Source organism: Ciconia boyciana, chromosome 26, assembly GCF_034638445.1.
Source record: "Ciconia boyciana chromosome 26, ASM3463844v1, whole genome shotgun sequence".
Classification (NCBI taxonomy): Eukaryota; Metazoa; Chordata; class Aves; order Ciconiiformes; family Ciconiidae; genus Ciconia; species Ciconia boyciana.
The window spans coordinates 2,805,151-2,829,250 of NC_132959.1; the positions used below are offsets into that span (position 1 = coordinate 2,805,151).

Genomic DNA, 24,100 nt, shown 5'->3' on the forward strand with positions numbered 1-24,100 from the left:
TGGGCAGGGAGACGGGGTGGCTGGGGGACACGGGGACCCTCGTCACCCCCGTGGGGGCCAGCCTGGGGCCCCGGGGACCCTCGTGGCTCTGGGCACGGAGCTGGGGAAGCGGGGACCCTGCCGCCCAGGGTGGGAGGACAGGGAGGGCTCGGGGCCCCCCGCCTGCCGCAGCGGGGGTGTCCCGGGGGGCCGGGGCCCAGGAGGTCCCCGTGTCCCCAGCGGGGGCTCAGGGCCGCCCGGGGGTCGCCGGCACCAGCAGGGGCTTGGGCAGCACGGGGGGCTTCATGGAGAGGGAGCGCTCCAGGGCGGGGGGCCGGGGGCCCCAGGGCGGCCCCCCCGGGGCGCCCAGCGAGTGCATGCGGGTGAGCCCCCGGGCCGGGCCGGGGGGTCTCGCCGGTGGCCCCCCCAGCGAGTGTCTCTGCGCCAGCGGCCGCCGGGGCGGCGGGGGGCTGTCGGGGGGCACGTCCAGCCGCCGGGGAGCCCCGTCACGGGGGGCCGGGGAGAGCCCGGAGCCCGGGGTGCCCGGCTGCACCCGGTTGGCGAAGGAGCCGGCGCCCGGGGGGGTCGCCGGCCACCCCGAGCCCCCCGTCCCGTGCAGCCGCTGCAGCAGCTCCTCCAGGGTGGCCTTGGGCGGGGGTCCCGGGCCGGGGGGCTCCGGGCACCCCGGGGTGCCGAGACGGGTGGCCTGGCCGCGCCGGGGCTCTGCCGCCCGCTCCCGGGGCGTCTTGGCGGGTGGCTGCGGGGTGGCCTCGGGGGTGGGCAGCTCGGGGGCCCCGCAGCCCCCGGCCCCTCCCTGGGGCGGCAGCGGGGGTAGAGGCGGGGGCGGGCGGCTGGGCCGGGGGCCGCGGGGCGGCGGGGGGCTCCGGGGGCCCCTTGGGGACGGCGGGGCGGCGGCAGCAGGCGGCCAGCAGCCCGGCGGCCAGGGCGCCCAGCGCGAAGGCGCCCAGCACGCAGCCCACCAGCACCGGCACCGGCACCGTCGCCGTGGCCCCCGGCCCGGCCTGACGCACCCCTGCGGGAGCACCCGTCAGCCCGCCCCGCGGCCGGGGGGCCCGGCCCCCGCCCCGGCCCCCCCGGGGTCCCTCTGCTGTCCCCGGGGTCCCTCCTGGTCCCCTGGGTCCCTCTCCCACCCCCGGGGTCCCTCTGCTGTCCCCGGGGTCCCTCCTGGTCCCCTGGGTCCCTCTCCCACCCCCGGGGTCCCTCTGCTGTCTCCGGGGTCCCTCCTGGTCCCCTGGGTCCCTCTCCCACCCCCGGGGTCCCTCTGCTGTCTCCGGGGTCCCTCCTGGTCCCTGCGGTCCCTCTCCCACCCCCGGGGTCCCTCTCCTGTCTCTGGGGTCCCTCCTGCTCCCCGGGGTCCCTCTCCCACCCCTGGGGTCCCTCTCCTGTCCCCAGGGTCCCTCCTGGTCCCCTGGGTTCCTCTCCCACCCCTGGGTTTCCTTCCTGTTCCCTGGGGTCCCTCCTGCTCCCTGGGGTCCCTCTCCCACCCCTGGGGTCCCTCTCCTGTCCCCGGGGTCCCTCCTGGTCCCCTGGGTCCCTCTCCCACCCCTGGGTTTCCTTCCTGGTCCCCGGGGTCCCTCCTAGTGCCCGGGGTCCCTCTCCCACCACAGGGTCCCTCTCCTGTCCCCGGGGTCCCTTCCTGGTCCCCGGGGTCCCCCCCATCTCCAGGGACCCTCCCCGGTCCTTGGGGTCCCTCCTGGTCCCTGGGGTCCCCCCACCCCTGGGATCCCTCTCCAACCCCAGAGGTCCCTCCTAGTCCCTGGGTCCCTCCCATGTCCCTCTCTGGTCCCCAGGGTCCCTCCCAACGGGTGTACAGGGGGGACAGACGGGGTGTCACTGACCGTGGGCCAAGTCCCTGTCCCCGTCACTGTCCCCCGCAGCCGGTGCATCTGCAAGAGCAGAGTGGGGTCAGGCCAGGCCACCCGCGTCCCCTGGGGCCACCTGTGTCCCCCCCAGCGTCCTCCACATCCTCCGGTGTCACCCATATGTCCCATGGCCCCCGCTGTTGCCCTCGTGCCAGCCACCTGCATCCTCCCGTGACCCCATGTCACCAGAAGTTCCCATGGTGACCCTCTATGTCCCCAAATATTCCCATGTCCCCAATCCCCCCCAGTGTCCCCGATGTCCCCCCCCTTCACCTTGGCAGGTCCCAGCGATCCCGGGGGATCCCTCCATGTCCTGCTCGAAGCCGCTCCTGGGGCACACGGGGGGGACATCACCCACCGTCCCCAGTGTCCCCACCCCACGAGGAAGGGACCCAGGAGATCGGGGCGGGGGGGAGTCCCCAGGGAAGGCCACCGCGGGGGACACTTACGGGAGGTCCTCGGAGAAGGGGACGCAGCCCCCGGGGGGCAGCCAGACGCAGTAGGGGTCACGGGCGGCCAGGCAGCTCCTGCGCGGGGGGACCCAGGCGGCCGGGTGCTGGAGCCACCCTCGCACGTCCCTGGGCCCTCGCACGCCCCCGGCCCTCGCATGCCCCTGTGCTCTTACACGTCTCCGTGCCCTTGCACACCCTCGTGCCCCCGTGCACGCCCCATGCCTGCGTGTGCCCCTGGGCCCTTGCACGCCCTCATGCCCGTGCACGCTCCCATGCCCGTGCACGCTCCCGTGTCCTTGCACGCCCTCAGGCCGTGCACGCTCCCATGCCCGTGCACGCTCCCGTGTCCTTGCACGCCCTCAGGCCGTGCACGCTCCCATGCCCGTGCACGCTCCCGTGTCCTTGCACGCCCTCATGCCCGTGCACACTCCCATGCCCTTGCACACTCCTCACCTGCGGCAGGCGCCGTGCCGGGCGCAGCGGCTCAGGGGCAGACGCACCAGGCACCCGGCGAAGGCGACGTAGAGCTCCCGGCCCGGCAGGTGAAGCTCCAGCCCCAGCACCCGGCTGGCGCCCCGTGGCCCCCGGCACCTGCACCCCCCATAGCACCCGTCGTGACTGCACCCGCCCCAGCAACCACAGCCTCATGGCACCCGGCAGCACCCCGCGGTGCCTGCCAGCACCCCGCAGCACCCGTCGGCACCCTGCAGCTCCATGGCACCCACCAGCACCCCATGGCTCCCGCATGGCCCTGCAGCACCTGCGTGACCCCAGAGCGCCCATCAGCACCCTACGGTACCTGCATGACCCCATGGCACTCGTCAGCTCCCTGTGGCACCCATATGGCCCCGCCAGCACCCATCAATGCCCCGTGGCACCCACATCACTCCCCAGCACCCATACAGCATCCACACCACCACTGTGCCCATCAGTGCTGTCTCCTAGCACCCATCGGCACCCATGGCCCCCACGAGCCCCCCCCCCGGTACCACCAGCACCCCCAGCCCCATAGTGCCCACGAGCCCCCCAGCACCCACCAGCACCCATGGACCCTACAAGCCTTGTAGTACCACCAGCACCCACAGTGCCCATGAGCCCCCCAGCACCCCCCAGCACCCACAGCCCCAGGCGCCCAGCGCCTGGCACTCACCGCCCGGGGTCATAGAGGCTGATCTCCTCCAGCAGCAGCGTCTCAGAGCCGGCATCCCCGCTGTCACCAGACTCCCGGCTGTCACCAGGTGCCCGGGTGCCACTGGGGTGCCGGCTGGCCCCGGGGTGCCGTGCGGCGGCCAGGACCTTCAGCACCCGCCCGTCCTCGGCGCCCAGGAAGAGCACGGTCTGGTTCCCCCGCGGCCCCGCACCCGTGTCCACCGCCAGCTGCGTCAGCCTGCACCCAGCGCACCCTCGCACCCGCCTCGCACGGAGCCTCGCAGGCGGCTTTGCAGCCGCTTGCACAGCCTCGCACTGGCGTCTTGCACACCTGCGCACCAGGGCTTCGCGCAGGCTTGCACCGGGGCTTTGCTCACCCTTGCACGGGACCCTTGCACACACTTGCAATGGGGCCTCGCACGCTGTTGCACACCCTCGCCCTTGCACCCGCGTCTTACACACCCTCACGTGGCCTTGCACCAGGGCTTTGCACATCTTTGCACCAGGGCTTAGCACGCCCTCGCACCAGGGCCTCGCGCACCCTCGCGCAGGAGCCTTGCACGAGGACCCTCCCCACCCCGCAGCACCCACAGGACCGGCTGCACCCTCACCCCCCTGCACACCCACACCCTCCTCACACGGGCCGCCCTCTGTCCCCAAGGCCACCCTGTCTCCGAGGCCACCCATGCCCCCACCGGGGCGCACCTGGTGCCGGTGCGGGTGAAGAGGGGCCGCCCGCCGGCGGGTGCCACGGCACCGTGCAGCAGCGGGTGCTCCTTGGCGAAGGCCAGCGTCTCATCGGGGAAGTCCCTGGAGGCGACGATGCCAGCGGCCGGTCCCATCCTGGCGCAGCAGCCCGGCCTGCGGCACAGCCAGCGTGGGGACCCAGGCGTCCGGGCGGCTGCCGCACCCCGGGGGGACCCAGGCGTCCGGCTGCGGGGAGGGGGGGGTACCTGGGTCGGGGCACCCTGTCCTCGGGCACTGGGGTCCAGGTGCCGGCAGTGCCACGGGGCTCGGCGAAGGGTCCCTCGAACGCCCGCTCCATGTCCGCCAGGTAGAAGGCGCAGACAGCCGAGCCGGGGATGCTGTGGTGGCAGCGACGGGTGGCACCGGCACTGGGGACACCCCGTCCCCACCCAGGGCTGCCAGGTCGGCCTTGGTTTGGCCAGGGCCCCTCCGTGTCCCTGTTGGTCCCTGCTGTGTCCCCATGCCCTGTTCCCCTGTGTCTGCGTCCCTGTGTCCTGTCCCACTGTGTCCCCATGTCTGTCCCTCCCAGGTATCCACGTCCCTGAGTGCATCCCCATGTCCCCATCTCTCCTGTCCCCATGTCCCTGCCCACGTCCCCCCATGCCACGCTCCCCTGCCCTGTGTGCCTGCAGCCCCACGTCCCCTTGGCCACCCACGTCCCCATGTTCATGTCCCCCATGAGCCTGTGTACCCCCATCACCGTGTCCCCGCGTCCCCACCGCCGTGCCTGTTGGGCTGGGTGCCGAAGAGGGCGAGGACGGCGGGGCGCCCGTGCAGGGCCCGGGGGGGTGTCACCGCCTCCAGGACGTCAAAGTAGAAGATGGCGTCCCCAGGGACGGAGCACTGCAGCCGCACCTTCAGGAAGGACGTCCAGCGCCGCTCCAGCACCCGCGGGGAGCCCCCCTGGTCGTTGCGGCACACCCGCGCCACCCGCGCCACCGCCACCTGCGCCAGCACCCACGGGCGTCAGCATCCAGGGACCCGCGGGCATCGGCACACGGGCACCCATGGGTGTCAGTGCCCAGGGACCCACAGGCATCAGCACCCTGGGACCCTCGGGCATTGGCGCCTGGGGACCCATGGATGTCAGCACCCAGGACCCATGGGCATCAGCACCTGGGCACCCATGGGTGTAAGCACATGAGCACCTGCAGGTATCAGCACCCAAGGACCCTCAAGCATCAGCACATGGGCACCCACGGGCGTCAGCACCCAGGCACCCACGGGCATCAGCACCCAGAGACCCACGGGCATCAGCACTGTCACCTGGGCAGCCAGGGCCATTGGCACCTCGGGCTGGCACCCATGGGCACCCATGGGCACCTGCACATGGGGCTAGCACCCAGGGGCACCCCACGGGCATCAGTCACCGTGGGCCGCCCCCCAGGAGCACCCGCAGGCAGCACCCGGCCAGACACCCCGGTGAGGGGCACGGGGGTCTCCCCTGCCTTGATGCCAGGGGGATGGGCACCTGGGTGTGCCCCCTCGCGTGCCACCGTGTCCCCGCGTCCCCATGCCCACCTTGCCCAGGGCGCTGAGCTCCACAGCGACCTCCCTGAAGAAGAAGTAGACGTAGGGGCCGTAGGGCAGCGCCTGGACGAAGTGGGGCTCTGGGGGGGCCAGGGGGGCCGTCAGCCCCCGCCGCCTCCTGTCCCCGTCCCCCACCCCTGCGCTCACCCCTCCCCTGCCCCCTCCACCCCTCGATGGCCCCGCAGGCCGGTACCCCCAGACGCCGGCCCCTGTGTCCCCACAGCCCCCCTACCCATCCCCCCAGCCCCCGTATACCCGGACCCCTCTACCCCAGCCCCATATACACCCCTACGCCCCTGCCCCATACACCCCTCTACCCGCCTCCAGCCCCCGGTACGCCCGTACCCCTCGACCCGTCCCCATCGCCCCCATTATACCCGTACCCCTACCCCATCCCCATATGCCCCCCTGCACCCGGACCCCCCATACAGCAGGGTACCCTGCAGCCAGCGGGAGCTGTACTTGAGGGTCCGCAGCGGGGGGTGGCCGGGGCTGAGGCTGCGGTAGATCACCGCGTCGCTCGCCTGGAAGTCGGCCACCGTGGCCGAGTACAGGCTGCCGTCTGGGGCGAGGGGACACCAGCATCAGCCCTGTCCCCACCCTGGGGACCCCGTGTGTGTCCCCCCCCCATCCAGCACCCACCGACGAAGAGGGCGACGATGCTCTGCTTGGCGTCGAAGGGGCACCGGGCCTGGCCGCTCACCTCCTCGCCCTCCTGCGCCAGGCTGCTCACCTGGGAGGGGCCGAGGCGCTGAGACCCCCCTGCGCTCATCACACCCCCCTGCTGACACCCCCAGCCCCGGCACGGAGCCGCTGAGGACCCCCGTGCTCGTCACACCTCTGGGCACTGCCCCGCCGCGCTCCCCAGCCGGGGCTGAGACCCCCCCATTCATCACACCCACGCTCCCCAGCAGAGGCTGAGCCCCCCCCCGCTCATCACACCCCCCACGCTCCCCAGCAGGCTCTGAGCCCCCCGCTCGTGACACCCGCCCCCCGGCTCCCCCCACCTGGTAGGTGCGGCAGAGGGGGCTGAAGGCGTTGGTGCCGCAGGCCAGGAGGGTGCCGGCGTCGCGGGGCACCAGCACCCTGATGTAGTTGTGGCACTCGTCCTGCGTGGGGGCAGGTGGGGACGCGGGGGGGACACGGAGGGGACACGGGGGGCCCCAGTGTCACCACATCCCTCTGCCCCGAGCCCCCTGTTTGCCCCTGTCCCTTCTATCTCCCATGCCCCCGTACCCTGTACCCCCACACCCTGTACCCCCGTACCCCCACAGCATGTACCCCGTACCCTGTACCCCCACACCCTGTACCCCCGTACCCCCACAGCATGTACCCCATACCCTGTACCCCCACACCCTGTACCCCCGTACCCCCACAGCATGTACCCCGTACCCTGTACCCCCACACCCTGTACCCCACACCCTGTACCCCATACCCTGTATCCCTGCACCCCCATACCATGTACCCCTGTACCCCCACACCCCGTACCCCCACACCCTGTGCCCCCATATCCCCACAGCACGTACCCCCCACCATATACCCCCACCCCGTACCCCCCACCCCGTACCCCCATACCCCCACCATATACCCCCACCCTGTACCCCCCACCCCGTACCCCCATACCCCCACCATGTACCCCCACCCCGTACCCCCACCCCGTACCCCCATACCCCCACCATGTACCCCCACCCCGTACCCCCCACTCCGTACCCCCATACCCCCCACCATGTACCCCCACCCCGTACCCCCCACCCCGTACCCCCATACCCCCACCATGTACCCCCACCCCGTACCCCCTGCACCCCCTACCCCGTGCCCCCGCACCCCCGTACCTGCAGCCGGCCCCGCATGGCGCAGTTCTCCCTGTCCCGCGTCTCCCAGGTGAGGTGCTGCGGGGGGAGGGGGGGTGGGCACGGGGACACCCACCCCGGCCCCCCCGTGTCCCCAGGGACGGTGGCCCCGGTCCCCTTACCCGCTCGGGGTACAGCGTCCCCTTGTCCTGCCCCAGGTCGAAGGCGTAAATGTGGTCCCTGGGGGGGGAGGGCGTGAGCGTGCGAGGGGACGCGGGGACGTGCGAGGGGCACGGGGACGTGTGAGGGGCACAGGGACGTGCAAGGGGACACGGGCACGTGTGAGGGGACGCGGGGACGTGCAAGGGGCACGGGGACACACGCCACACACAAGCGCAAGGGACCGCAGGGACATATTCAGGGCCACAAGGAGGGAACACGGGGGCACAAGCATGCGCAAGCGTGCAGGAGCACACGCTGGCGGGCAGAAGCGTGCGCAGGCAGGGGCAATTGGGCTCGAGCGTGCAGAAGTGGGCGCAAGCACACGGAAGTGTGCCCAAGCATGCCCAAGCGTGTGCAAGCATAGACAAACACACACGAGTTTGCACAAGCGTGCACAAGCTTTCAGAAGCAAACCAACCTCTGGAAGCACATGCGAGTGTGAACAAGCATGCACAAGCTTGCACACAGACAAGCATGTACAAGCATGCACAAGTGCACACAAGCTTGCAGAAGCGTGGACAAGCATTGACAAGCAGGTACAACTATGCATAAGCTTGCACAAGCACGCACGAGGACAGACAAGCACGTACAAATGCGCACTACCTTGCACAAGCATGTACAAGCATGCAAATGGGGGTGAGCTTGCACAAGCAGACAACCATGTACAAGCATGCACAAGCATGCACAAGCGTTCACAAGCTTGCACAAGCACAGGTAAGTGTGCACAAGCACACATGAGATCGCACAAGCACAGATGAGCATGTACAAGCATGCACAAGCATGTACAAGCTTGCACAAGCACAGATAAGCATGCACAAGTGTGCACAAGCTCACACAAGCACAGACAAGTACGTAGAAGCATACACAAGCGTGTACAAGCTTGCACAAGCACAGATAAGCATGCACAAGTGTGCACAAGCACACATGAGCTTGCACAAGCACAGACAAGCGTGCACAAGCACACAAGAGCTTGCACAAGTGCGCACAAGCAGGGACAAGTATGTGCAAGCATGCACAAGCGTGCACGAGCTTGCACAACCACAGACAAGCTTGCAGAAGCACAGATAAGCGTGCACAAGCGTGCACGAGCGCACGGCCTCGCTCACCGGGCAGCGAGGAAGAGGGTGCCGTTGAGGCGCAGCATGCGCTGGAAGTCGAGGCCGAGCTGGGCCGTGACGTTGTCCCCCCGAAGGCCACCGAAGCGGGGGTAGGCGGCGGTGGCTGCGGGGACGGGGGGGACGCGGTGACACCCCGCCGGCCCCCCAAGCCCCGCTCGCCCCCCCCGGCCCCCCCCGCTCACCTGCCAGCCCCACGGTGCTGCGTGCCACCAGGTCCCGCGGGAAGGCCTGCGCAGCCCCCCCGGGGACGAGGAGGAGGAGGAGGAAGGGCAGCGGGCCCCCCAGCATCGCCGCAGGCGCCCGGAGGGGACGTGGGGCTGAGGGTGACCCCCCCGGGCTGCGCGGGGCTGAGCTCAGCGGGGGGAAACTGAGGCACGGGGTGGTGGGGGGGCACAGGGCAGCCCTGGGGAGGGGGCGGCGTGGGGACAGCGGGGACGTGCGCCCCAAGCGCAGGGATGGTGCTCCCAGTGCCTCCTCCCAGTGCTCCCAGTGCTCCCAGTCCCCTCCTCCCGGTGGTCCCAGTGCTGCCTTCCCAGCGTCCCTGTATCTCCCTCCCAGTGTCCCCAGTGCCTCCTCCCTGTGTCCCCTGTATCCCCCTCCCAGTGTCCCCAGTGCCCCCCCCAGCGTCCCCTGTACCCCCATCCCAGTGTCCCCCGTACCCTCATCCCAGTGTCCCCAGTGCCCCCCTCCCAGTGGTCCCAGTGCCCCCATTTCAGTGTCCCCAGTGCCCCTGCTCCAAGGTGCCCATCCCAACGTCCCCAGTACGCCCATCCCAGTGTCCCCAGTGCTCCCAGTGCCCCGGGAACTGCTGCCAGCAGCGCCGGGACACCACGCACAGCACAAGCGTGCGCAGCGGGACACCCACCCGCACCCACTGACACCCACCCGCACCCACTCACCCCCCGGCACAACACCCTCCCCGCACACCCGGCCCCGCGCAACCCGCCCAGCGCCCGGCTCCACAGCACCCACCTGTCCCCTCGCAGCACCCCAAAACACCCCACCTACACCCCAGCAGCACCCCGCTACAACACCCCACCGACACCCCCAGCACCCCACCGACACCCCCCAGCACCCCAAGTACCCCCCAACACCCCCCAACACCCTCGCAACACCCCAAACCCACCCCGCCCCACCCCGCCCCACTCACACCCCCCCCGCCGCGACCCCTCCGCGCTCGGTACCGGCTCCGCTCCCCGAACGGTCCCGAACGGTCCCGAACGGCCCCGAACGGCCCCGAGCGGCTCCGCCCCGGAACGGGCCGGGACCGGCCGGCGGCCGGAGCGGGGCCGTGGGCGGGACCGGGGACCCCCGTGGGACACCCCCACCCGCGACACACCCCCCCCCCGCCGGGGCCACCCTATAGATAGTCGTTAATCCCCGTTAATGAGATGATCCTCATTAGCTGCTGAGGGTTTGGGGGGGGGGGGAGGGTTTGCACACGCGTGTGCACACACGCGTGGGAGCGCGCGCAGCCCTGCGCTCGGCGGGGTGGACGCGCGTGGGTGCTTGCACGCGCGTGTGCACAGCCCCGCCCCGGCGGGGGGGTACACGCGCGTGCAAGCACCCACGCCGCGGACCCCCGTGTCGATGCCCGCGCGTGTGCACACGCCCACGTGCAAACACCCACACAGGCAGACGCGCGCGCGGGTGGACACACGCGCGACCACGCACACGTGCGGAGACCCTTGCACACGCGTGTGCGAGGGGGCTGGCTGTCACCTCTGTCCCCCTCCCGAGTGGGGACCTGTCACCTCTCCTGCACCAGCGTGTGTCCGTTTGCACGCACGTGTGCACCTGGCCCAGTGGGGACTGGGAGCTACTGGGAGCACTGGGAGCTAGTGGGAGTACTGGGCTCCCTGCCCAGGTGCCACTTCGGTTCCGGTCCCCAAGTGTCCCCAGCCTCCCGGGGGGGGACGACACAGGGGACCCTGGGGACATCCCGGGGGTCTGGGTGGCCCTGGGGAACCCTGGGGAGAAGCCTGAGGTGCTGGAGGGTCCTGGGGGGGGGGGGGGGTCCCCAAGGGTGCGGGCACAGGGTGACACCTGGTGGCACCACGTGGTGTGGCACCTAAGTCCCCTGGGGGGGGGAACCGTGTCCCCAAGTGAGTGCCTGTACCCCCGGGGGCACGCCTGTGTCCCCAGAGTGCCGGTCGTGTCCCTGAGGTGTGACAGCATCCCCAGGGGGTGACCACGTCCCCAGCAGGGTGACAGTGTCCCCAGGGGGGTGTCCATGTTCCCAAGGGGATGACTGTGTCCCCAAGTAGAATGACTGTGTCCCCGGGGGGGGGTTAATCGTGTCCCCAAGGCTGTGACCATGTCCCCGGGGGGGCAACCATGTCCCCAGGGCGGTGTCCATGTCCCCAGGGCGGGGTGTGACGGTGTCCTCGGGGGGGGGGGGGTGACAAACAGGCAGAGCCGGGTGACAGTGCTCCGTTTTATTTACAGGCTCTGGGGGTGGGGGGTGACCGTCCCCATCCCCGTGGGGGTCCAGGCACCGGCACGGGGGTGTGGGGGGGTCTCACCCGGGGGGTCCCACCCCCCAAACTCCCCGCAAGAGCAAAGACGTACAAATAAATACAACCAGAGGAAAAACATCGGCTGGTGAATCTTGTCCCAGTAGCTCCCAGTGCCTCCCAGTAGCCCTGCGAGAGGGCTGGCTCGGCACCCAGGCGCTGGGTGTCCCTGCAGCGGGACAGGCTCCTTGGATGAGACAGGGAGGGGACACTGTGTCCCCCCCTCAAAATCCCTGTGTCCCCTCCAGTATCCCCCGGCCGGGACTGGGTGCTGTGGGTGTCCCGGGGTCCCCGTCACCGCGGGGTGGGAGTCGCGGGGTGGGAGTCCCGGTGTGGGAGTCCCGGCGGCACGTCTCCGGTGTCCCCGGCGTCACAGCGTGAAGATCTCGTCCTCAGCGTCACGGAGGGCGGCCGCCCGCGGGGTCCTGGTGAGGGGCCGGGGGCCGAGGCGGGGGCCTCGGGGGGCCGGCGGGCCCCTGGCATCGGGGCTCCGGGTGCCTTCGGCCTCGGCCGTGCTGCAGGGGACGCAGCGGGGTGGCACTGAGGGGTGGCCCTGCCACCCGCCCACCCACCCTGCAGCCAAAAGCCCCCGGTTTGCCCCCAGAAGGGGCGGCGGGACGGGCGCGCTCACCCCGTGCCACCGGCGCGGAGCCGTCGTGCCGCCGCCGCCTTGGAGCGCCCGATCTCGGCGTCGAGCTGCCGCAGGAAATCGGTGGCCGAGAGGTCGTGGCGGGCCGGGGCGTCCCCCGAGGGGACGGGGACGTCCTTGTCCTTGTCCTCGTCCTTGTCCTCGGGGCAGGGTCCCCCCGGCTGCAGCGGGGCGGGGATGAGGAGGGTGGGCTTGAGGAAGATGGTGTCCGAGGTGTAGAGGCGGTTGGCGCGCTTGATCTGCTCCATCTGCCGGGGACGGGACGGGGACCGGGGTGGGGACAGGACGGGATGGCGACGAGAACGGGGACAGGATGAGGGTGGCGGCGAGGACGGGGAGAAGGACGGGGTGGGGACAGGGACGGGGGACAGGAGAGCCATGGGGGGCGGCCATTGGGACAGGGTGGGGGAGGGAAGGGGCCAGGGACAGGAGGGGACAGGGCTGGCCCCACGGGGACCGCGGGGCTGCCGGGGGCCCCGGGGTCGTCCTGCCCCCCCTGCCCCGGCCCCGGCGATCCTGCCCCACGCCGCCCCGCGGCCCCCTGGATGTCCGTCCCCCGCCCCGCCCCGGCCCCGTGGCACCCCCCGGCAGCCCCCGCGGCCGCTCACCGTCACCCCGTAGCGCAGCGCCAGCCCCGGCAGCGTGTCCCCGGGCTCCAGGCGGTGCTCCCGGGCGGAGGCCCCCGCTCCCCCGCTCCCCGCCGCCATGGCGGGACGGCCCCGCTCAGCCCCGGCCGCCGCCAGCGCGGGGGGGGGGGGACTCATGCGAACAGCCCCGGCCCGGGCGGGGGACCGGCCCAGGGCCCCGGCGCTCCGGCCGCCGCTCACGGGGGCGGGCTCGGCCCCGCCGCCGCACCCGGGCGCCCCGGGGCCCCGGTGAGGCCGGAGACGCCAGGCCCGGCCCGGCCGCCCTGGCGGAGGCCTCTGGGACTTGTAGTCCGGGACGGGACGGGGACAACGACACACACTCCACCGCCCCCTCGGGCAGGGATGCTGCCACCCCCACCCCGGGGTCCTCCCCAGCCCCCCGGCCCCTGCCGCCCCCCAGTCCCTGCCCCAGGGGGGGGTCTCTGCCCCCCCCGCCCCCCCCGCCACGGATGGCGCCGCGGAACTACAACTCCCGTCATGCCGCGGGGCTGCGGCCGCCTGGGGACACGGCGGGGCCGCCCGCCCCGCCCCTCGCGCTCTCTAATTGGTCGCCGCTCCCGCGCGCGGCCTGCCGGGAAAAGCCACCCGGAAGCTGGGCGGCGGGGGGGGCGGTTCCCATAGTAACCGCGGGCCGGCGCCGGGGCCGCCATGTCCTTCAAGCGGGAGGGGGACGACCCCAGTCAGCTGGGGGTGCTGCAGGTGGGTCCCGACCCCCCAGGACCCCCTCAACCCATCCCCCCGGCTCCCCAGACCCCCCCGAGCCCCCCTAACCCCGGCCCCGACCTCCTCACGTATCCCCCGGGTTCGCCCCCTTGCCCTGGCCTGCCCGCCCCCGGTTCCCCCCAGCCCTTCCCCGCTCCTCCCTGCCTGTAAATACCCCTCCTGCCCACCGTCCTCCCTGCCTGCAAATGCTCCCCTGCCCCCCAACCCCCTCACCCTCAGGTCTTGACCCCCCCCAGGGTTCCCCTCCCAGCGCCCCAAATACCCACCTTGTCCCAGGCCGCTCCTCGAAATTGCCCCCTTCCTCCGCCTCAACCTCCCCAAACCGCCCCCTCCCCAGCCTTGACACCCCAATTCCCCCTCTTGCTCCCTCAGAGGGGGGGTCCCCTGGGTGCCAAGGTTTCCTGGCCTAAGGGGGGACAGGGCTGGGAGCAAGGGCTGGTTCCCCGCAGGGTGAGCTGGGGGCAGACCCCCCCTCTGGCAGCAGGCACTGGGGGGACGAGCACTCACCCAGCCCCCTCTGTCTCTCCCAGAAAAGACGTGTCGCGGACCTGTTGGCCAACTACATCCCTGAGGACGAGGCTCTGCTGCTGAGGAGCGGGAGGTGAGCGAGACCCCCGAGGGCAGCCCCCTCTCCGGCCGCTTGCGGGGTCCTGACGGCAGCTGTTCCCCTCCCTCGGCACAGGTACGCCTGCACGGTGTGCGCCCACCGCCCCGTCTTCGACACGCTGGATGTGCTGACGGTCCACAGGGCCGGCAAGAAGCACACGAGCAGTAAGTGGGGGGCCGGTGGGGGGGTGGGCTGCGCCGAGCGAGCGTGTCCCCCCGTCCCCTTCGCTCTCTTCCAGGCCTGCAGCGCTTCTACGGCAGGAAGCGCTCGCTCCAAGACGCGGCCCAGAAGCGGCGGCACAAGGAGGAGGTGCAGGCAGAGGAAGCAGGCGCGCAGGTTGGTGCGGACGCCCCTTCCTCACCCCGCTGGACCCCCCCCGCCAGGCCCCCCTGAGCTCTGTCCCCTCTCCCCAGGGCTCCCCGGCCCCTCTTCTGGAACGGACGAGGAAGATTGCCCGGAGCGCTCTGCTGAAAGCCGCTCCCTACAGCAGCTGCTGCCGGAGGACGGGGTAACAGCTTTGGTTTCGCTGCTGGAGGACGGGGGAAAGCTCTGGGCTTCCCAGGAGGGACCGGCAGCGCCGGTTTGTGGCACAAGGCGTTTGTCAGGCGTTTGTGGCACAAGGCCCTGACTCCTTCTCCTGTCGCAGCGTGGAGGGAAGCAGCTTGCGAGCTGGCGTGACCCAGACGAGGCCGAGTGCCATCCCGACGCCTCCGGAACCGTCACGGAAGGACGGAGAAGCCGTGGACGCCAGCCCTGCAGCCCTGCTGCCGGGGGACCGCGGCAGGCGAGCCGGTAAGAGCCAGCTGGCAGCTCCGAGGCTGCGCCAGCACTGGCGGGGCAGGGTGCCCAGGCTCTCAGCCGGACCTCTCCTCTTTCTGCGGGTCCCGCCAGCCCCTCTCTGCCCCCCCTAGACGCACCGAAGGCGGCTCCAGCCCAGACGCAGCGAGGCAGCAAAGGAAAAGGCTCATCGTTGGCCCTGAGCCAGCCCGAAGCCCTCAGCCCTGAGAGACGGCAGGCCCTGGAGCGATACCTGCAGCTGCGGAGGTGAGTCTTGGCCCCGTTGGCACAGGGAATTCCGTAATGAGCCACCTCTCACTCCCTCCGTCTGTCTGTCCGTCCGTCCCCAGCGCTGGCTGGATCCAGGACCGCTCTGGCAAGTGGGTGAAGGATGAGAACGCCGAATTCGACTCCGACGAGGACGAGCCGCCCGCGCTGCTGCCGGCCTGAGGCCCCGCTCTGCCCCGCTGGTCCCCCCGGGGACGGTCCCCCCGGGCTGCCCCCAGGCCCCACCGTTAATAGAGGCAGCTGGAGAGGACCGAGGTGTCTGAGCCATTGGGGCAGGTCCTGGGGAGGGGTGATATTGGGGGTCCCAGCATTTTGCCACCCCGGGATGCTCAACGTGGTGCTTTTTCAGGGTGTCCCCACCCCGGCCAGAGCCCTGCGAGTGCTGCCAACCTCGATGCGGGTTTCGGCCCGTCCCCGCCCCGTCCCCTCCTGTCCCTGGCCCAAGTCACGCTCATTTTCTCGCACACTGGCAGCTGCCTGCGGGTCGTGGCCTTTCGGGGTGGTGGTGCCGGGTTCCCCCCCTCCTCCCCAGCCCTGGCAGCTGTCCCAGTGCTTCGGAAAACACCCGGCCACGCCGCCCTCCCCCTGCCTCAGTTTCCCCCCCGCCTTTTCATGTCAGCCTTTGGGTGCCTGCGGGTGCTCCCATATCGGGGAGCACCCACGGGACTGTTGTTTACGGGGCTGCGCCCTGAGCCGGCATCCGCACCCCGGGACAGCACCCACCACCCACCCAAGGGTGTCTCTGGGCCCCGGGGACGGATCCTGTCCCTGGGGGGGGCTCCCTGGCAGCGCTGCCCGGGGTGATGTTACCCCTGGGCACCGGGATTTACCCGCTTGCTCCGCTCGCCCCTATAAATAGGTGGTGGGATCTATAAATAGGCCCTGCATCCCCTCACCCGCTTCACCGGGCTGTGGGTGCCGGCCCCCACGGGCCCTGGGTGCTCAGCTCCGTGCCATGGGGGCACCTGGCTGCCTGCTGGGGGGGCTGCCCTGCTCCCCCCACCCCTCCTGGTGCTGTAACCTAATCCCCCGGGTAGAAACACCCCGATCCCGCGGCCCCGCTGCTCCCCGAGGGGATCCAGCGTCCGGCTCGGCCCCATGGATTAACGGCCGGAGGCTAACAGGGGGCCTCGAGCCCCACAAGAGGGGGGGTGTCCCCGCGGCCTCCCCGGCAGCGTTGCCCTCCCTCAGCCCGTCCCTACGATCCCGATTCCGGCCCCCGCGTGCAAATCCTGCCCCGGGACGCGTCCGAGCGGATCCCGAAGCCGCGTCTCTCTGTCGTCTTTATTTACAGCGGCCCCGGGGAGCAGGAGCCGGAGCTCGTCCGTGCTGCGGGGGGCTGTTAGGTTTTCTTCTGCTTGCGACCTGCGGGTGGGGGAAAGGGGGGGGGGGGGTCAGGGCTGGGACCCCCCACCCCGATTCCTGCCCCAGGAGGGGACGCGGGGGACACTCACGGAGCTCGTTGTTTTTGGTGATGGCGATGGCGGCGCGGGCGCGGGGGCCTTGCTGCGTGAAGTGGTAGCCGAAGCGCACGACGGAGGGGCACTGCTCCAGCATGGTGGCCATCTCCATCTCCACCGTGTCGCCCAGCCGCTGGCACTGCAAGGCCGGGGTGAAACCAGGCACACCGGGAAGTTGGGGACACCCCTGTCCCCTCCCTGGGCCACCCGTGGGTGCCTGTCCCTACCTGGTTGTCCACCTTGAGCTCGCTCAGGGTGGTGTTGTGGTACATGGCCTTGATGATGCTCATCATGCCAGCGCTGGTGATGAAGTTGGATTCGATGTTGAGGCTCTGCAGGGTCTTGTTCTCCATCAGCATCTCGGCCACGGCCTGCGTGTCACCTCAGGGTGTCACCTCGGGGTGTCACCCCCCTCTCTGGCATGTCCTGGGCCACCGATGCCCCAGGTGACGGTGGAAAAGCCACCGTCACCCAGGCTTGCTGGTGCCCAGGATGGAGCTGGGGGCAGGGGACCGTGTCCCCTCCCCGTCTGGGGACCTGTGGGGACATGGGGGACACGGGGCTGGGACTCACGCTGGCCACGGGGTCATTGCTGCGGGTGGCTACCAGGCTGAGCTTCTTGACGTGGGTGTTGGTTTTCATGGCCTCGCAGATGGCCTTCAGCGTGGAGATGGGAATGTCCTGCGGCAGGGGGACATGGGTGTCACCAAGGGGATGGGGACATCCCTGAGGGGATGTGGGTGTCCCCAGGGGGATGTAAGTGGCATCGAGGGGTGTAGATGTCTCCAAGGGTACAGGTGCATCCCTGAGAGGGTGCTGGATGTCACGCAAGGGACGTAAGTGGCACTGAAGGGATGTGGGATGTCACCAAGGGGACATGGATGCCCCTGGATGAGGACCAGCGCCCTGGGGTGCCCCAGAGCCACTCCAGGATGGGGACAAACACCCCAGGGATGCCCCAAGACAGGGACCAACCCCTCAGGGACACCCTGGGACAGCGAGCAGCACCCTGGGACAGGGTGACCAACCAAGCCCCATGGGGACAGCCCAGGGTGGGACCCGTCACCCTCCACCATCCCGGGCAGGGAGCAGCACCCAGGGACACTCTGGGGACGCTCTGGGGGCCATGTGATGCCCCAGCAGGGCGACCAGCACCCTGGGGTGCCCTGGAGACACCCTGGGGTAGGGATCAGCCCCATGGGGACAACCCAGGATGGGGATCGGCACCCCAGGACCAGGACTAGCACCCTGGGGACACCCCGGGGATACGCTGGGGACACTGCCACCAGGTCCCTCACCTTGATGTTGTTGAGGTTGATGTCCTCCAGCGCCCCGTCGTTGGCCTGGATCTGCCGCAGCGTCTCCTCCACGTTGGTGGGATTCGGGGGCTCATCCGGCACCGGCTTGTACGTGTCGGGCTTCACCACGCCTGGGGCACACGCGCGTGTGCGCAGGGACATGCGTGACCGTGTGCAGGGATGGGGACACGTGGGGACACGTGCATTTGCACGTGTGCGTGGGGTCACCACAGGGAATCCCGGAGGGGTTCCGGTCCCCAAATCCCCCCCGAACAGCCCCGTGGACTCCGTGTCCCCTGTCCTGGGGGGCCTTGTCCCCAGGTCCCCTGTCCCCGTGTCCCCAAGGCACTCACTGTTGATGCCCTCCGTGTTGGTGATGTTCCCGCTGCAGATCGCGTCGTAGTACTGCTTGTTGCTCATCAGCGTGTACATGCCCAGGATGGCTGCGGGGCCGGGGGGGACAGTGGGTGCCCCAGGACTCCCCTGGTCCCCTTGTGTCCCCCCGAGGGTGGCTGCAGCCCCCCCAGCCCTGTAGGGGGGCCAGGGAAGCCATGGGGAGCGGGTGGGCCGGGGGCCAGCGGTGAAAGCCGAGCGCGGGGGCCCGGCGCTGCTTTTAGCTGGGCCCTGGCGGGGACCCAGGGGGGACGGGGGGGCCCGGCAGACGCCTGGCAGCGGGAAACACGGGTGCAACGCGGGGCCAGGGCAGGCGTGCAACGCGCTGGCCCCGTGCAACGCGCTCCCCCCCGTGCAACGCTGCGGTGCCACGTGCTGCCCCCACGTGAAGCTGCTGTGGGACACGCTACCCACGTGCGAGGTTGTGGTGCGACATGGCAGCCCCGTGCAAGACCCACCGGCGATGTCGCACATCTCGGCCTCGGTGGCATTGGCCAGCGCCTCCTCCAGCTCGGGCTCCAGCGTGATCTGCTCCTCCCGTGGGATCTCCCGCGTCGGGTTCTTGGGCACGAAGGGCTTCCCTGGGCGCGGGGACGCGGGTCACACCCTGCCTGGCCTCACGCCAGCTGGGTGACGCCGGACGCGGTGGCCCGGAGACAGGGCTGGCAGAGGGTGACCTGGCCTAGGGATGGCCGTGCCCGGGGGTGATGCTGCCGGGGGTGACAGTCCGGGGGGGTTTGTGCGACCATACTGGAAGTGGTGACGTTGTCAGGGGGTGGCCAGGCTGGGAGGGGGACGTTGCCAGGGGGTGGCGTTGCCGGGGGTGGCCATACGGGAGATGACATTGCCGGGGGTGGCATTGCCACGGGGTGGCCGAGCCGGAGGTGGCATTGCCAGCGGTGGCTGTACTGGGGGTGGCATTGCTGGGGGTGACATTGCAGGGGGTGGCCATATGGGGGATGACATTGGCAGGGGGTGGCCGTGCCCAGGGCTGGCGAGGACCCAGCTCGCCCAGGACACCCGAGCCGCTGGCGAGGACCGTTCTGCCGAGCTAAATATACCTGGCGCTGCGGGGCCCCGTCCCCGCCGCTCCCCACCACAGTCCCCGCCGTGTCCCCACCCCCCGTGTCCCCGCACCTTTCTTCTCGCCGGTGAAGGGCACCAGGTCGTCGCGCTCGCCGGCCTCCAGCGCCTGCTTCTCCAGGTGCTGCAGCAGGGCCTCCCGGTCCAGCGGCCCCGTCGGGCTCTTCTGCGTCTGGTCCCGCTGCCGCAGCCCCGCCGGCAGCAGCACGTTCTGGGGACCCACCGTGTCATCCATGGGGGACCCTGGTGGCCGGGTGGCACCCATCCTGCTCGCCGCCCCCCTGCACCGGGACCTACCTCGGGGTCCATCTCCAGCAGCTCCAAGTCCAGCTGTGCCAGCTCCTCGGCCGACAGTTCCCTCAGGATCTTGTCCTCATCGATGTCCCGGTACTTCTCCAGCTCCTGCCGGTAGGACGTCATGGCGGGGGGCTGGGGGGCGGCCTGGGGGGGACAAGAGGGGGCTGAGCGGCCAGTGGGAGGCTCCCCGGGGTGGGGACCCCCCACGCTACAGTGACACCCCCGACGCCGCAGCCTGCGAGACCCCTTCGTGCCACGGGGTGGTATTGGGTTCCCACCGGGCTGGGGGGGCCGTGGGGCACCCCAGGGTGGGGGGTCCGGGGTGGTGTGGTTGGGGAGCTCTTGGGGAAACTGAGTCACGCCTCCAAGGTGCTCCCCAGGGCCGGGACCCAGCGTCCCCCCCAGCCTCCCCACTATTTGGGGGGCAGGTCCTGCTTCGGCAGCCCCAGCCCCCCTGGACCCCCCCAGTCTGTGCCCCTTTGCCCCCCCAACACGCGTCCCCACCTCCCTGGGGGGGGCAGCAGGGGTAAACGCTGAGGACGTGAGTCCCCCGACACCGGGGTTGGGTCCCCCCAAGGAACCGGGGTTGAGATTCCCCCCCGTGACCTGGGTCCCCAGGGCTGGGGACACACACACACACCCAGTGCCCCTGGGAGGGACCAGACACCCCTGGGCGAGAGCTGGGGGGCCGCGGGGATCCCCGACAGACCCAGGGACCCCTGAGCCCCTGTCCCTGGGGGTGACGTGCCCCCCACCACCCCAGGGACCCCCACCCTTGGGAGTCCCACCCCGAGGACCCCCACCCCGGGGCCCTACCTGGCCGCTGGCCGGGGCGGTGGAGCCTGCCTGGGTGCGAGCCCCGGTGCTGAGCCAAGGGCTCCGGCCGCGCAGGGCATGAGATCAGCATTTTATTCTGCGAGCCGGCTGTGGGGAGGGGCGAGATCACATATCCCCGGGCGTTATCGAGCCCTGCCAGCCCTGCGCCGCCTCCACCCCAGCGCCCCGGCACGGTGGGGGCACCCCCGGGGCGCTGGGGGGGGCCCTCGTGACCCCGTGGCTCCCCGTTACCCCTTGGGGTGCCCTGGCCAGGGGGGAGAGGGGAGGCTGGGGGGAAAGGCCACAGGGAGAGGCTGAACCTTCTGCCCGGGGCCCCGCAGCCCCTTGGAGACCCCCGAATCCCCCCGTCACCCCCGCGGGGACACTTTATGCCCCTTCACCCTGAGATTGTCTGGGTGACTTGGCTCCCACGTGCCCCCCCAGCCCCTAAAATCACATTTGCGGGGGTGCGCGGGGCCACCGTCGTCAGGGCTCCCGTGGCAGCGCTGCACTGGGAGCAGCAGCGCTCGGAAAGAACTGCTTGTTTATTGTAGGGTCTCTTGGAAAACAAGGGGTTGTACGCACCCTGCGTTTACCATGCGGTCTCCTGGTGTTTCGGGCGCCGCGTGTTGAATGGAAATGAGAGTCCGCACCCTTGCTGTATGCAGGCTACTGGGATTTATTTCTTTTTTTATATAAAAAAATGTAGGAAGGAGATAAATAGAGCAACAAACCGTCGCCCACAGGAGTCAGAGTGAGGAGAGGCCTCGACCCGCAGCGGCCGCGAGCCCCCCGCGGGCCCCCGGCACTCAGGTCGTGGGGACGCTCTGCTTGATGATGATCTTCTGGCGGGTGGGACGGACGTTGGGGTCGGGGCCGGGGGGAGCGGCAGTCCCCAGGGTGGCGGAGGCAGCGGCGCTGGGCAGCCCGTGCGCCGTGATGTATTTCTTGTAGGCCTCCCGGATGATTTTGAAGGCGCGGATGTTGGAGTAGGGGATGTCGGTGATGGGATCGCGGTAAACGGCCGGTTTGTGGGTGACGGGGCAGATCTCCCGCACCGGCAGCCGGGGCGGTTTCGCTTTGGGGAAGAAGCGCTCGAAGGTTTCATCATCGCTGAAGGAGATGAAGGTGCGGGAGCACTTCCCGGCGGAAGCTGGAGCCGGGGCTGGAGCTGCTTCAGCCTGCTGCGGCTCTTGGTCCAACCTGGAAGAGCCACAATCAGTGCCCAGGAGGCCCCTGGGGCAGGGGGAAACCCCGGGGGAGCTCCCACGGTGGGCAGAGCTGCCACATCTGCTCGAGCCGCCCCCAGGACTGGAGCGTGGGGCTTGGGGGGCTCCAAGGCGCTGCCCAAAACCCGCTTCTCCCTCACCATGATGGAACAGAGCCTGGGGAGGGATCAGGAGTGGGAGCCGGGGTCCGGCTGGGTGCGGGGGGGGAAACCCACCAGGGCCATGTCAAGGTGACCCCAACCTACCCCTCCACGTCCACATTCTCCTCCTTGCCCGGCTCCGGGACGAGGGGCATGGTGACGGACCAGTACCGGATAACGGGTCCCACGCACTTCCGCTTCTTCTGGACCTGCTTCTTCTTATCGGCTTCCAGGCGCTCGTAGTTCTCTGGGAAAGCAAAGACAAACTGAGGGGGAGGCTCAGCGCCTCACCGACACCCTCACCCTGCGCCATTTCGGGGGTCCCTGCGCCCCTTGGCATCGTGCCCAGCTCACCCAGGGAGCGGAGGTTGATCTCCTCCGTGATCTTGGCCTCCTCCAGCAGCTCCTCCTGCGTCAGAGGCCGGTCGTAGTTGGGGCCGCCCTTCTTACGCTTGGACTGGACCTGCCGCTCCTGGATGCGCAGGAAGGTTTGGCGCGTGTGCTCCGTCGTCGACTGCCGCATGTGCTTCCGGCCTGCAGCGGGAGGACGGGGCTGACCCGCGGGCACCGGCCGGCCCGGCTCACTGGGAGCTCTCCCAGAGGGGGCCCGTTTCCAGCCCGTCCCGCCCCGCGCACACTCACTGTCTCCCACGTCATCCTGGAGCTCCAAGGGGACAGATTTCACCTCTCGTGGCTTCTGGGAGCTGCCGCTGGGGACGTCCGTCTTCTTGGGGCGAAGGCTCTTGAGGGGCTCCTACGGAATGGGGCAGAGGATGTGAGCAGGGAGAAAAACTCCCCCCCCGGGCCACGGCTTTGGCCTCGTTTAAACCTCGGCTTTTCCTAACGGGGAGCCCGTCCCCTGCCCGCGGTGCTGCAAAGGGGACCCCAGAGCCCCCAGCCCAGGCCCGCCCGCCCGCACCCGGTAGGCCTTGGTGACGACGCGGCGGCGGCGCTTGGGCTCGCTCTCGTCCTGGTCGCTGGCGGGTTCCTCGCCCTCGTCGATGTCGAAGTCCGAGTCCACCTCGTCGTCGCTGTCCGACTGGTCGCCCCTGTACTCGTCATCGCCCGACTCCTGCGGGACGGAGGGGCTGCAGCACCCCCAGGGCTCCCCAGGCCGCAGCCCCGAGCCCCGGTGCTCTCCCACTCCACGGCCACGCTAATGGCCGGGCACCCCCCGTCCCTGCTGCTCCTGCCCCGGCCCCTCCTGCTGTCCCGCAGCCCCCTCCCCGTGCCCCCCCCCCCGGGGCACACCCCCCCCGGCCCCCCCGGGGACCCCCACCTCCCCGGGGACCCCCATCCACCCTCCCCCTCGAGATCCCCCTACATCCCTCCCCCCACCCCCCGGCTCCCCCACGTCCCCGGGACCCCCAGACACCCTCCCCGCCCCCGAGCCCCTCACAGCACCGGGACGCCTTCGGTCCCGTTCTCCCTAGGGCCCCGAGACCCCCCGATCCCCCGCGCCCCCAGCTCCAGGCCTCCCCCGCCCCGGGCCCGCGGCGGCTCCGCACCTCGGTGAAGCCGCCGTAGGTGGTCTGGTAGAACTCATCCTCCTCCTCGGCCTCCAGCAGCCCCGACAGCCGGTTACCGGCCGTGCGCCGCGGGGCGCGGCCCTCCGCCAGGCTCATCGCGCCGCCGCCGCGATCGGTGCTCCGCTGCGCGTCCTGCCCGGCCCGTGGCTGCGCCGCCAGGCAGGGGAGAGCGAGCGCCGAGCGGCCGATGGCGGCGGGCGCCCCCCTGCGGGCCGGAGGGGGCACTGCAGGTTCCTGTGGGCGATGGGGCTGCGCTATGGGGTACGGGGGGGGGGCGTCACCGCGGGGCTCTCAGCCACGCGTGACGCCGCAGAGGAGCGGGGCCGGCCAGGCACCACCCACGGGAGCACCCCCCCTCCAAAGCCTATCCGCCCGCCCCCGGGCCCTGCCACCCTCGGTACGGCCACGTCGCGCCCCTGGGGAGGGAAGGTGGAAAATGACGTCACCGCGTGACGTCACGGCAACCCCCGCTGTGACGTCCCGCGCGCCACGTGCCCCCGGCTTTGTTTTGGTCGCGCTTGGCCCGTCACGTGACCGCGGCGCTGCGCGGCCGCGGCCCTTCCCGCCCTCCGCGCATGCGCCCTGAGGGTTTCTGCCCCCGCCCCGTGTGGTCGCGTCCGCGGGGGCGAGTCCAAGTGTGTGTGAGTGGGGGCAGCCGCCTGGACTGCGCGTGCGCTCTGCGGGCCGCCGGCGCGTGTCCCCCGCCCCGCCCGCGGCCGGATGGTGCGGTCCGGAGCGGCGGGGCGGGGCCTAGCGAGGAGGGGCGGAGCCGAGCGAG

The 24,100-nt window shown here is 70.9% G+C and overlaps 5 protein-coding genes across 6 annotated transcripts; 1 reads left to right on the forward strand and 4 right to left on the reverse strand.

Moving 5' to 3' along the window:
• Nucleotides 1-90: 90 nt before the first annotated feature.
• SEMA6C (semaphorin 6C) lies at nt 91-11,348 on the reverse strand. The gene is given in 20 exon segments (XM_072846492.1): nt 91-823; nt 825-1,012; nt 1,839-1,886; nt 2,136-2,191; nt 2,312-2,389; nt 2,768-2,905; nt 3,465-3,701; nt 4,169-4,324; nt 4,417-4,548; nt 4,938-5,155; nt 5,732-5,820; nt 6,180-6,302; nt 6,383-6,473; nt 6,748-6,849; nt 7,573-7,629; nt 7,713-7,770; nt 8,859-8,973; nt 9,053-9,207; nt 10,055-10,114; nt 11,317-11,348. Coding segments are annotated over 20 exon segments (2,730 nt in total). The 3' UTR covers nt 91-226.
• On the reverse strand, nt 11,294-12,964 carry LYSMD1 (LysM domain containing 1). Its single transcript, XM_072846956.1, has 3 exons — nt 12,644-12,964; nt 12,018-12,283; nt 11,294-11,901 (listed from the first exon to the last, which is right to left on the reverse strand). The coding sequence occupies exons 1-3, from the start codon at nt 12,797-12,799 to the stop codon at nt 11,757-11,759; spliced, it is 567 nt and encodes a 188-aa protein (XP_072703057.1). The 5' UTR covers nt 12,800-12,964; the 3' UTR covers nt 11,294-11,756.
• A 281-nt stretch (nt 12,965-13,245) lies between these two features.
• On the forward strand, nt 13,246-15,327 carry SCNM1 (sodium channel modifier 1). The gene is made up of 8 exons (XM_072846784.1): nt 13,246-13,381; nt 13,936-14,006; nt 14,088-14,176; nt 14,251-14,348; nt 14,426-14,520; nt 14,659-14,804; nt 14,924-15,056; nt 15,140-15,327. Exons 1-8 carry the CDS (start codon nt 13,331-13,333, stop codon nt 15,237-15,239), a joined length of 783 nt encoding a protein of 260 aa, XP_072702885.1. The 5' UTR covers nt 13,246-13,330; the 3' UTR covers nt 15,240-15,327.
• A 1,020-nt stretch (nt 15,328-16,347) lies between these two features.
• On the reverse strand, nt 16,348-20,532 carry TMOD4 (tropomodulin 4). Its single transcript, XM_072846783.1, has 10 exons — nt 20,425-20,532; nt 19,609-19,752; nt 19,366-19,522; nt 18,687-18,809; nt 18,189-18,278; nt 17,836-17,966; nt 17,111-17,218; nt 16,765-16,908; nt 16,532-16,676; nt 16,348-16,442 (listed from the first exon to the last, which is right to left on the reverse strand). Exons 2-10 carry the CDS (start codon nt 19,729-19,731, stop codon nt 16,420-16,422), a joined length of 1,044 nt encoding a protein of 347 aa, XP_072702884.1. The 5' UTR covers nt 19,732-19,752; nt 20,425-20,532; the 3' UTR covers nt 16,348-16,419.
• A 555-nt stretch (nt 20,533-21,087) lies between these two features.
• Nucleotides 21,088-23,596, reverse strand: VPS72 (vacuolar protein sorting 72 homolog). Of its 2 annotated transcripts, XM_072846780.1 has the most exons (6): nt 23,302-23,575; nt 22,713-22,865; nt 22,436-22,547; nt 22,148-22,327; nt 21,899-22,040; nt 21,088-21,627 (listed from the first exon to the last, which is right to left on the reverse strand). In XM_072846780.1, exons 1-6 carry the CDS (start codon nt 23,416-23,418, stop codon nt 21,234-21,236), a joined length of 1,098 nt encoding a protein of 365 aa, XP_072702881.1. In that variant the 5' UTR covers nt 23,419-23,575; the 3' UTR covers nt 21,088-21,233. The 2 variants fall into 2 exon arrangements, with proteins under 2 accessions (XP_072702881.1, XP_072702882.1); XM_072846781.1 differs by lacking the exon at nt 22,713-22,865 and having other exon boundaries at nt 23,302-23,596.
• Between the last annotated feature and the right edge of the window lie 504 nt (nt 23,597-24,100).

What these genes read in the sequence shown, in the direction of transcription:
- SCNM1 (XM_072846784.1), top strand. Translation starts at nt 13,331, where the DNA reads ATGTCCTTCAAGCGGGAGGGGGACGACCCCAGTCAGCTGGGGGTGCTG. An exon ending in GTCAGCTGGGGGTGCTGCAG is followed by an intron (nt 13,382 to 13,935) that starts GTGGGTCCCGAC and finishes TGTCTCTCCCAG; the next exon opens with AAAAGACGTGTCGCGGACCT. An exon ending in AGCTGCTGCCGGAGGACGGG is followed by an intron (nt 14,521 to 14,658) that starts GTAACAGCTTTG and finishes CTCCTGTCGCAG; the next exon opens with CGTGGAGGGAAGCAGCTTGC.
- LYSMD1 (XM_072846956.1), bottom strand. Translation starts at nt 12,799, where the DNA reads ATGAGTCCCCCCCCCCCCGCGCTGGCGGCGGCCGGGGCTGAGCGGGGC. An exon ending in CGCTGCGCTACGGGGTGACG is followed by an intron (nt 12,284 to 12,643) that starts GTGAGCGGCCGC and finishes CGTCCCCGGCAG; the next exon opens with ATGGAGCAGATCAAGCGCGC. An exon ending in CTCCGCGCCGGTGGCACGGG is followed by an intron (nt 11,902 to 12,017) that starts GTGAGCGCGCCC and finishes CGTCCCCTGCAG; the next exon opens with CACGGCCGAGGCCGAAGGCA.
- VPS72 (XM_072846780.1), bottom strand. Translation starts at nt 23,418, where the DNA reads ATGAGCCTGGCGGAGGGCCGCGCCCCGCGGCGCACGGCCGGTAACCGG. An exon ending in CCAGGATGACGTGGGAGACA is followed by an intron (nt 22,328 to 22,435) that starts GTGAGTGTGCGC and finishes CTCCCGCTGCAG; the next exon opens with GCCGGAAGCACATGCGGCAG. An exon ending in GAGAATGTGGACGTGGAGGG is followed by an intron (nt 21,628 to 21,898) that starts GTAGGTTGGGGT and finishes TGGCTCTTCCAG; the next exon opens with GTTGGACCAAGAGCCGCAGC.
- TMOD4 (XM_072846783.1), bottom strand. Translation starts at nt 19,731, where the DNA reads ATGACGTCCTACCGGCAGGAGCTGGAGAAGTACCGGGACATCGATGAG. An exon ending in CAACACGGAGGGCATCAACA is followed by an intron (nt 17,967 to 18,188) that starts GTGAGTGCCTTG and finishes CGTGTGCCCCAG; the next exon opens with GCGTGGTGAAGCCCGACACG. An exon ending in CACCAAAAACAACGAGCTCC is followed by an intron (nt 16,443 to 16,531) that starts GTGAGTGTCCCC and finishes CCCCACCCGCAG; the next exon opens with GTCGCAAGCAGAAGAAAACC.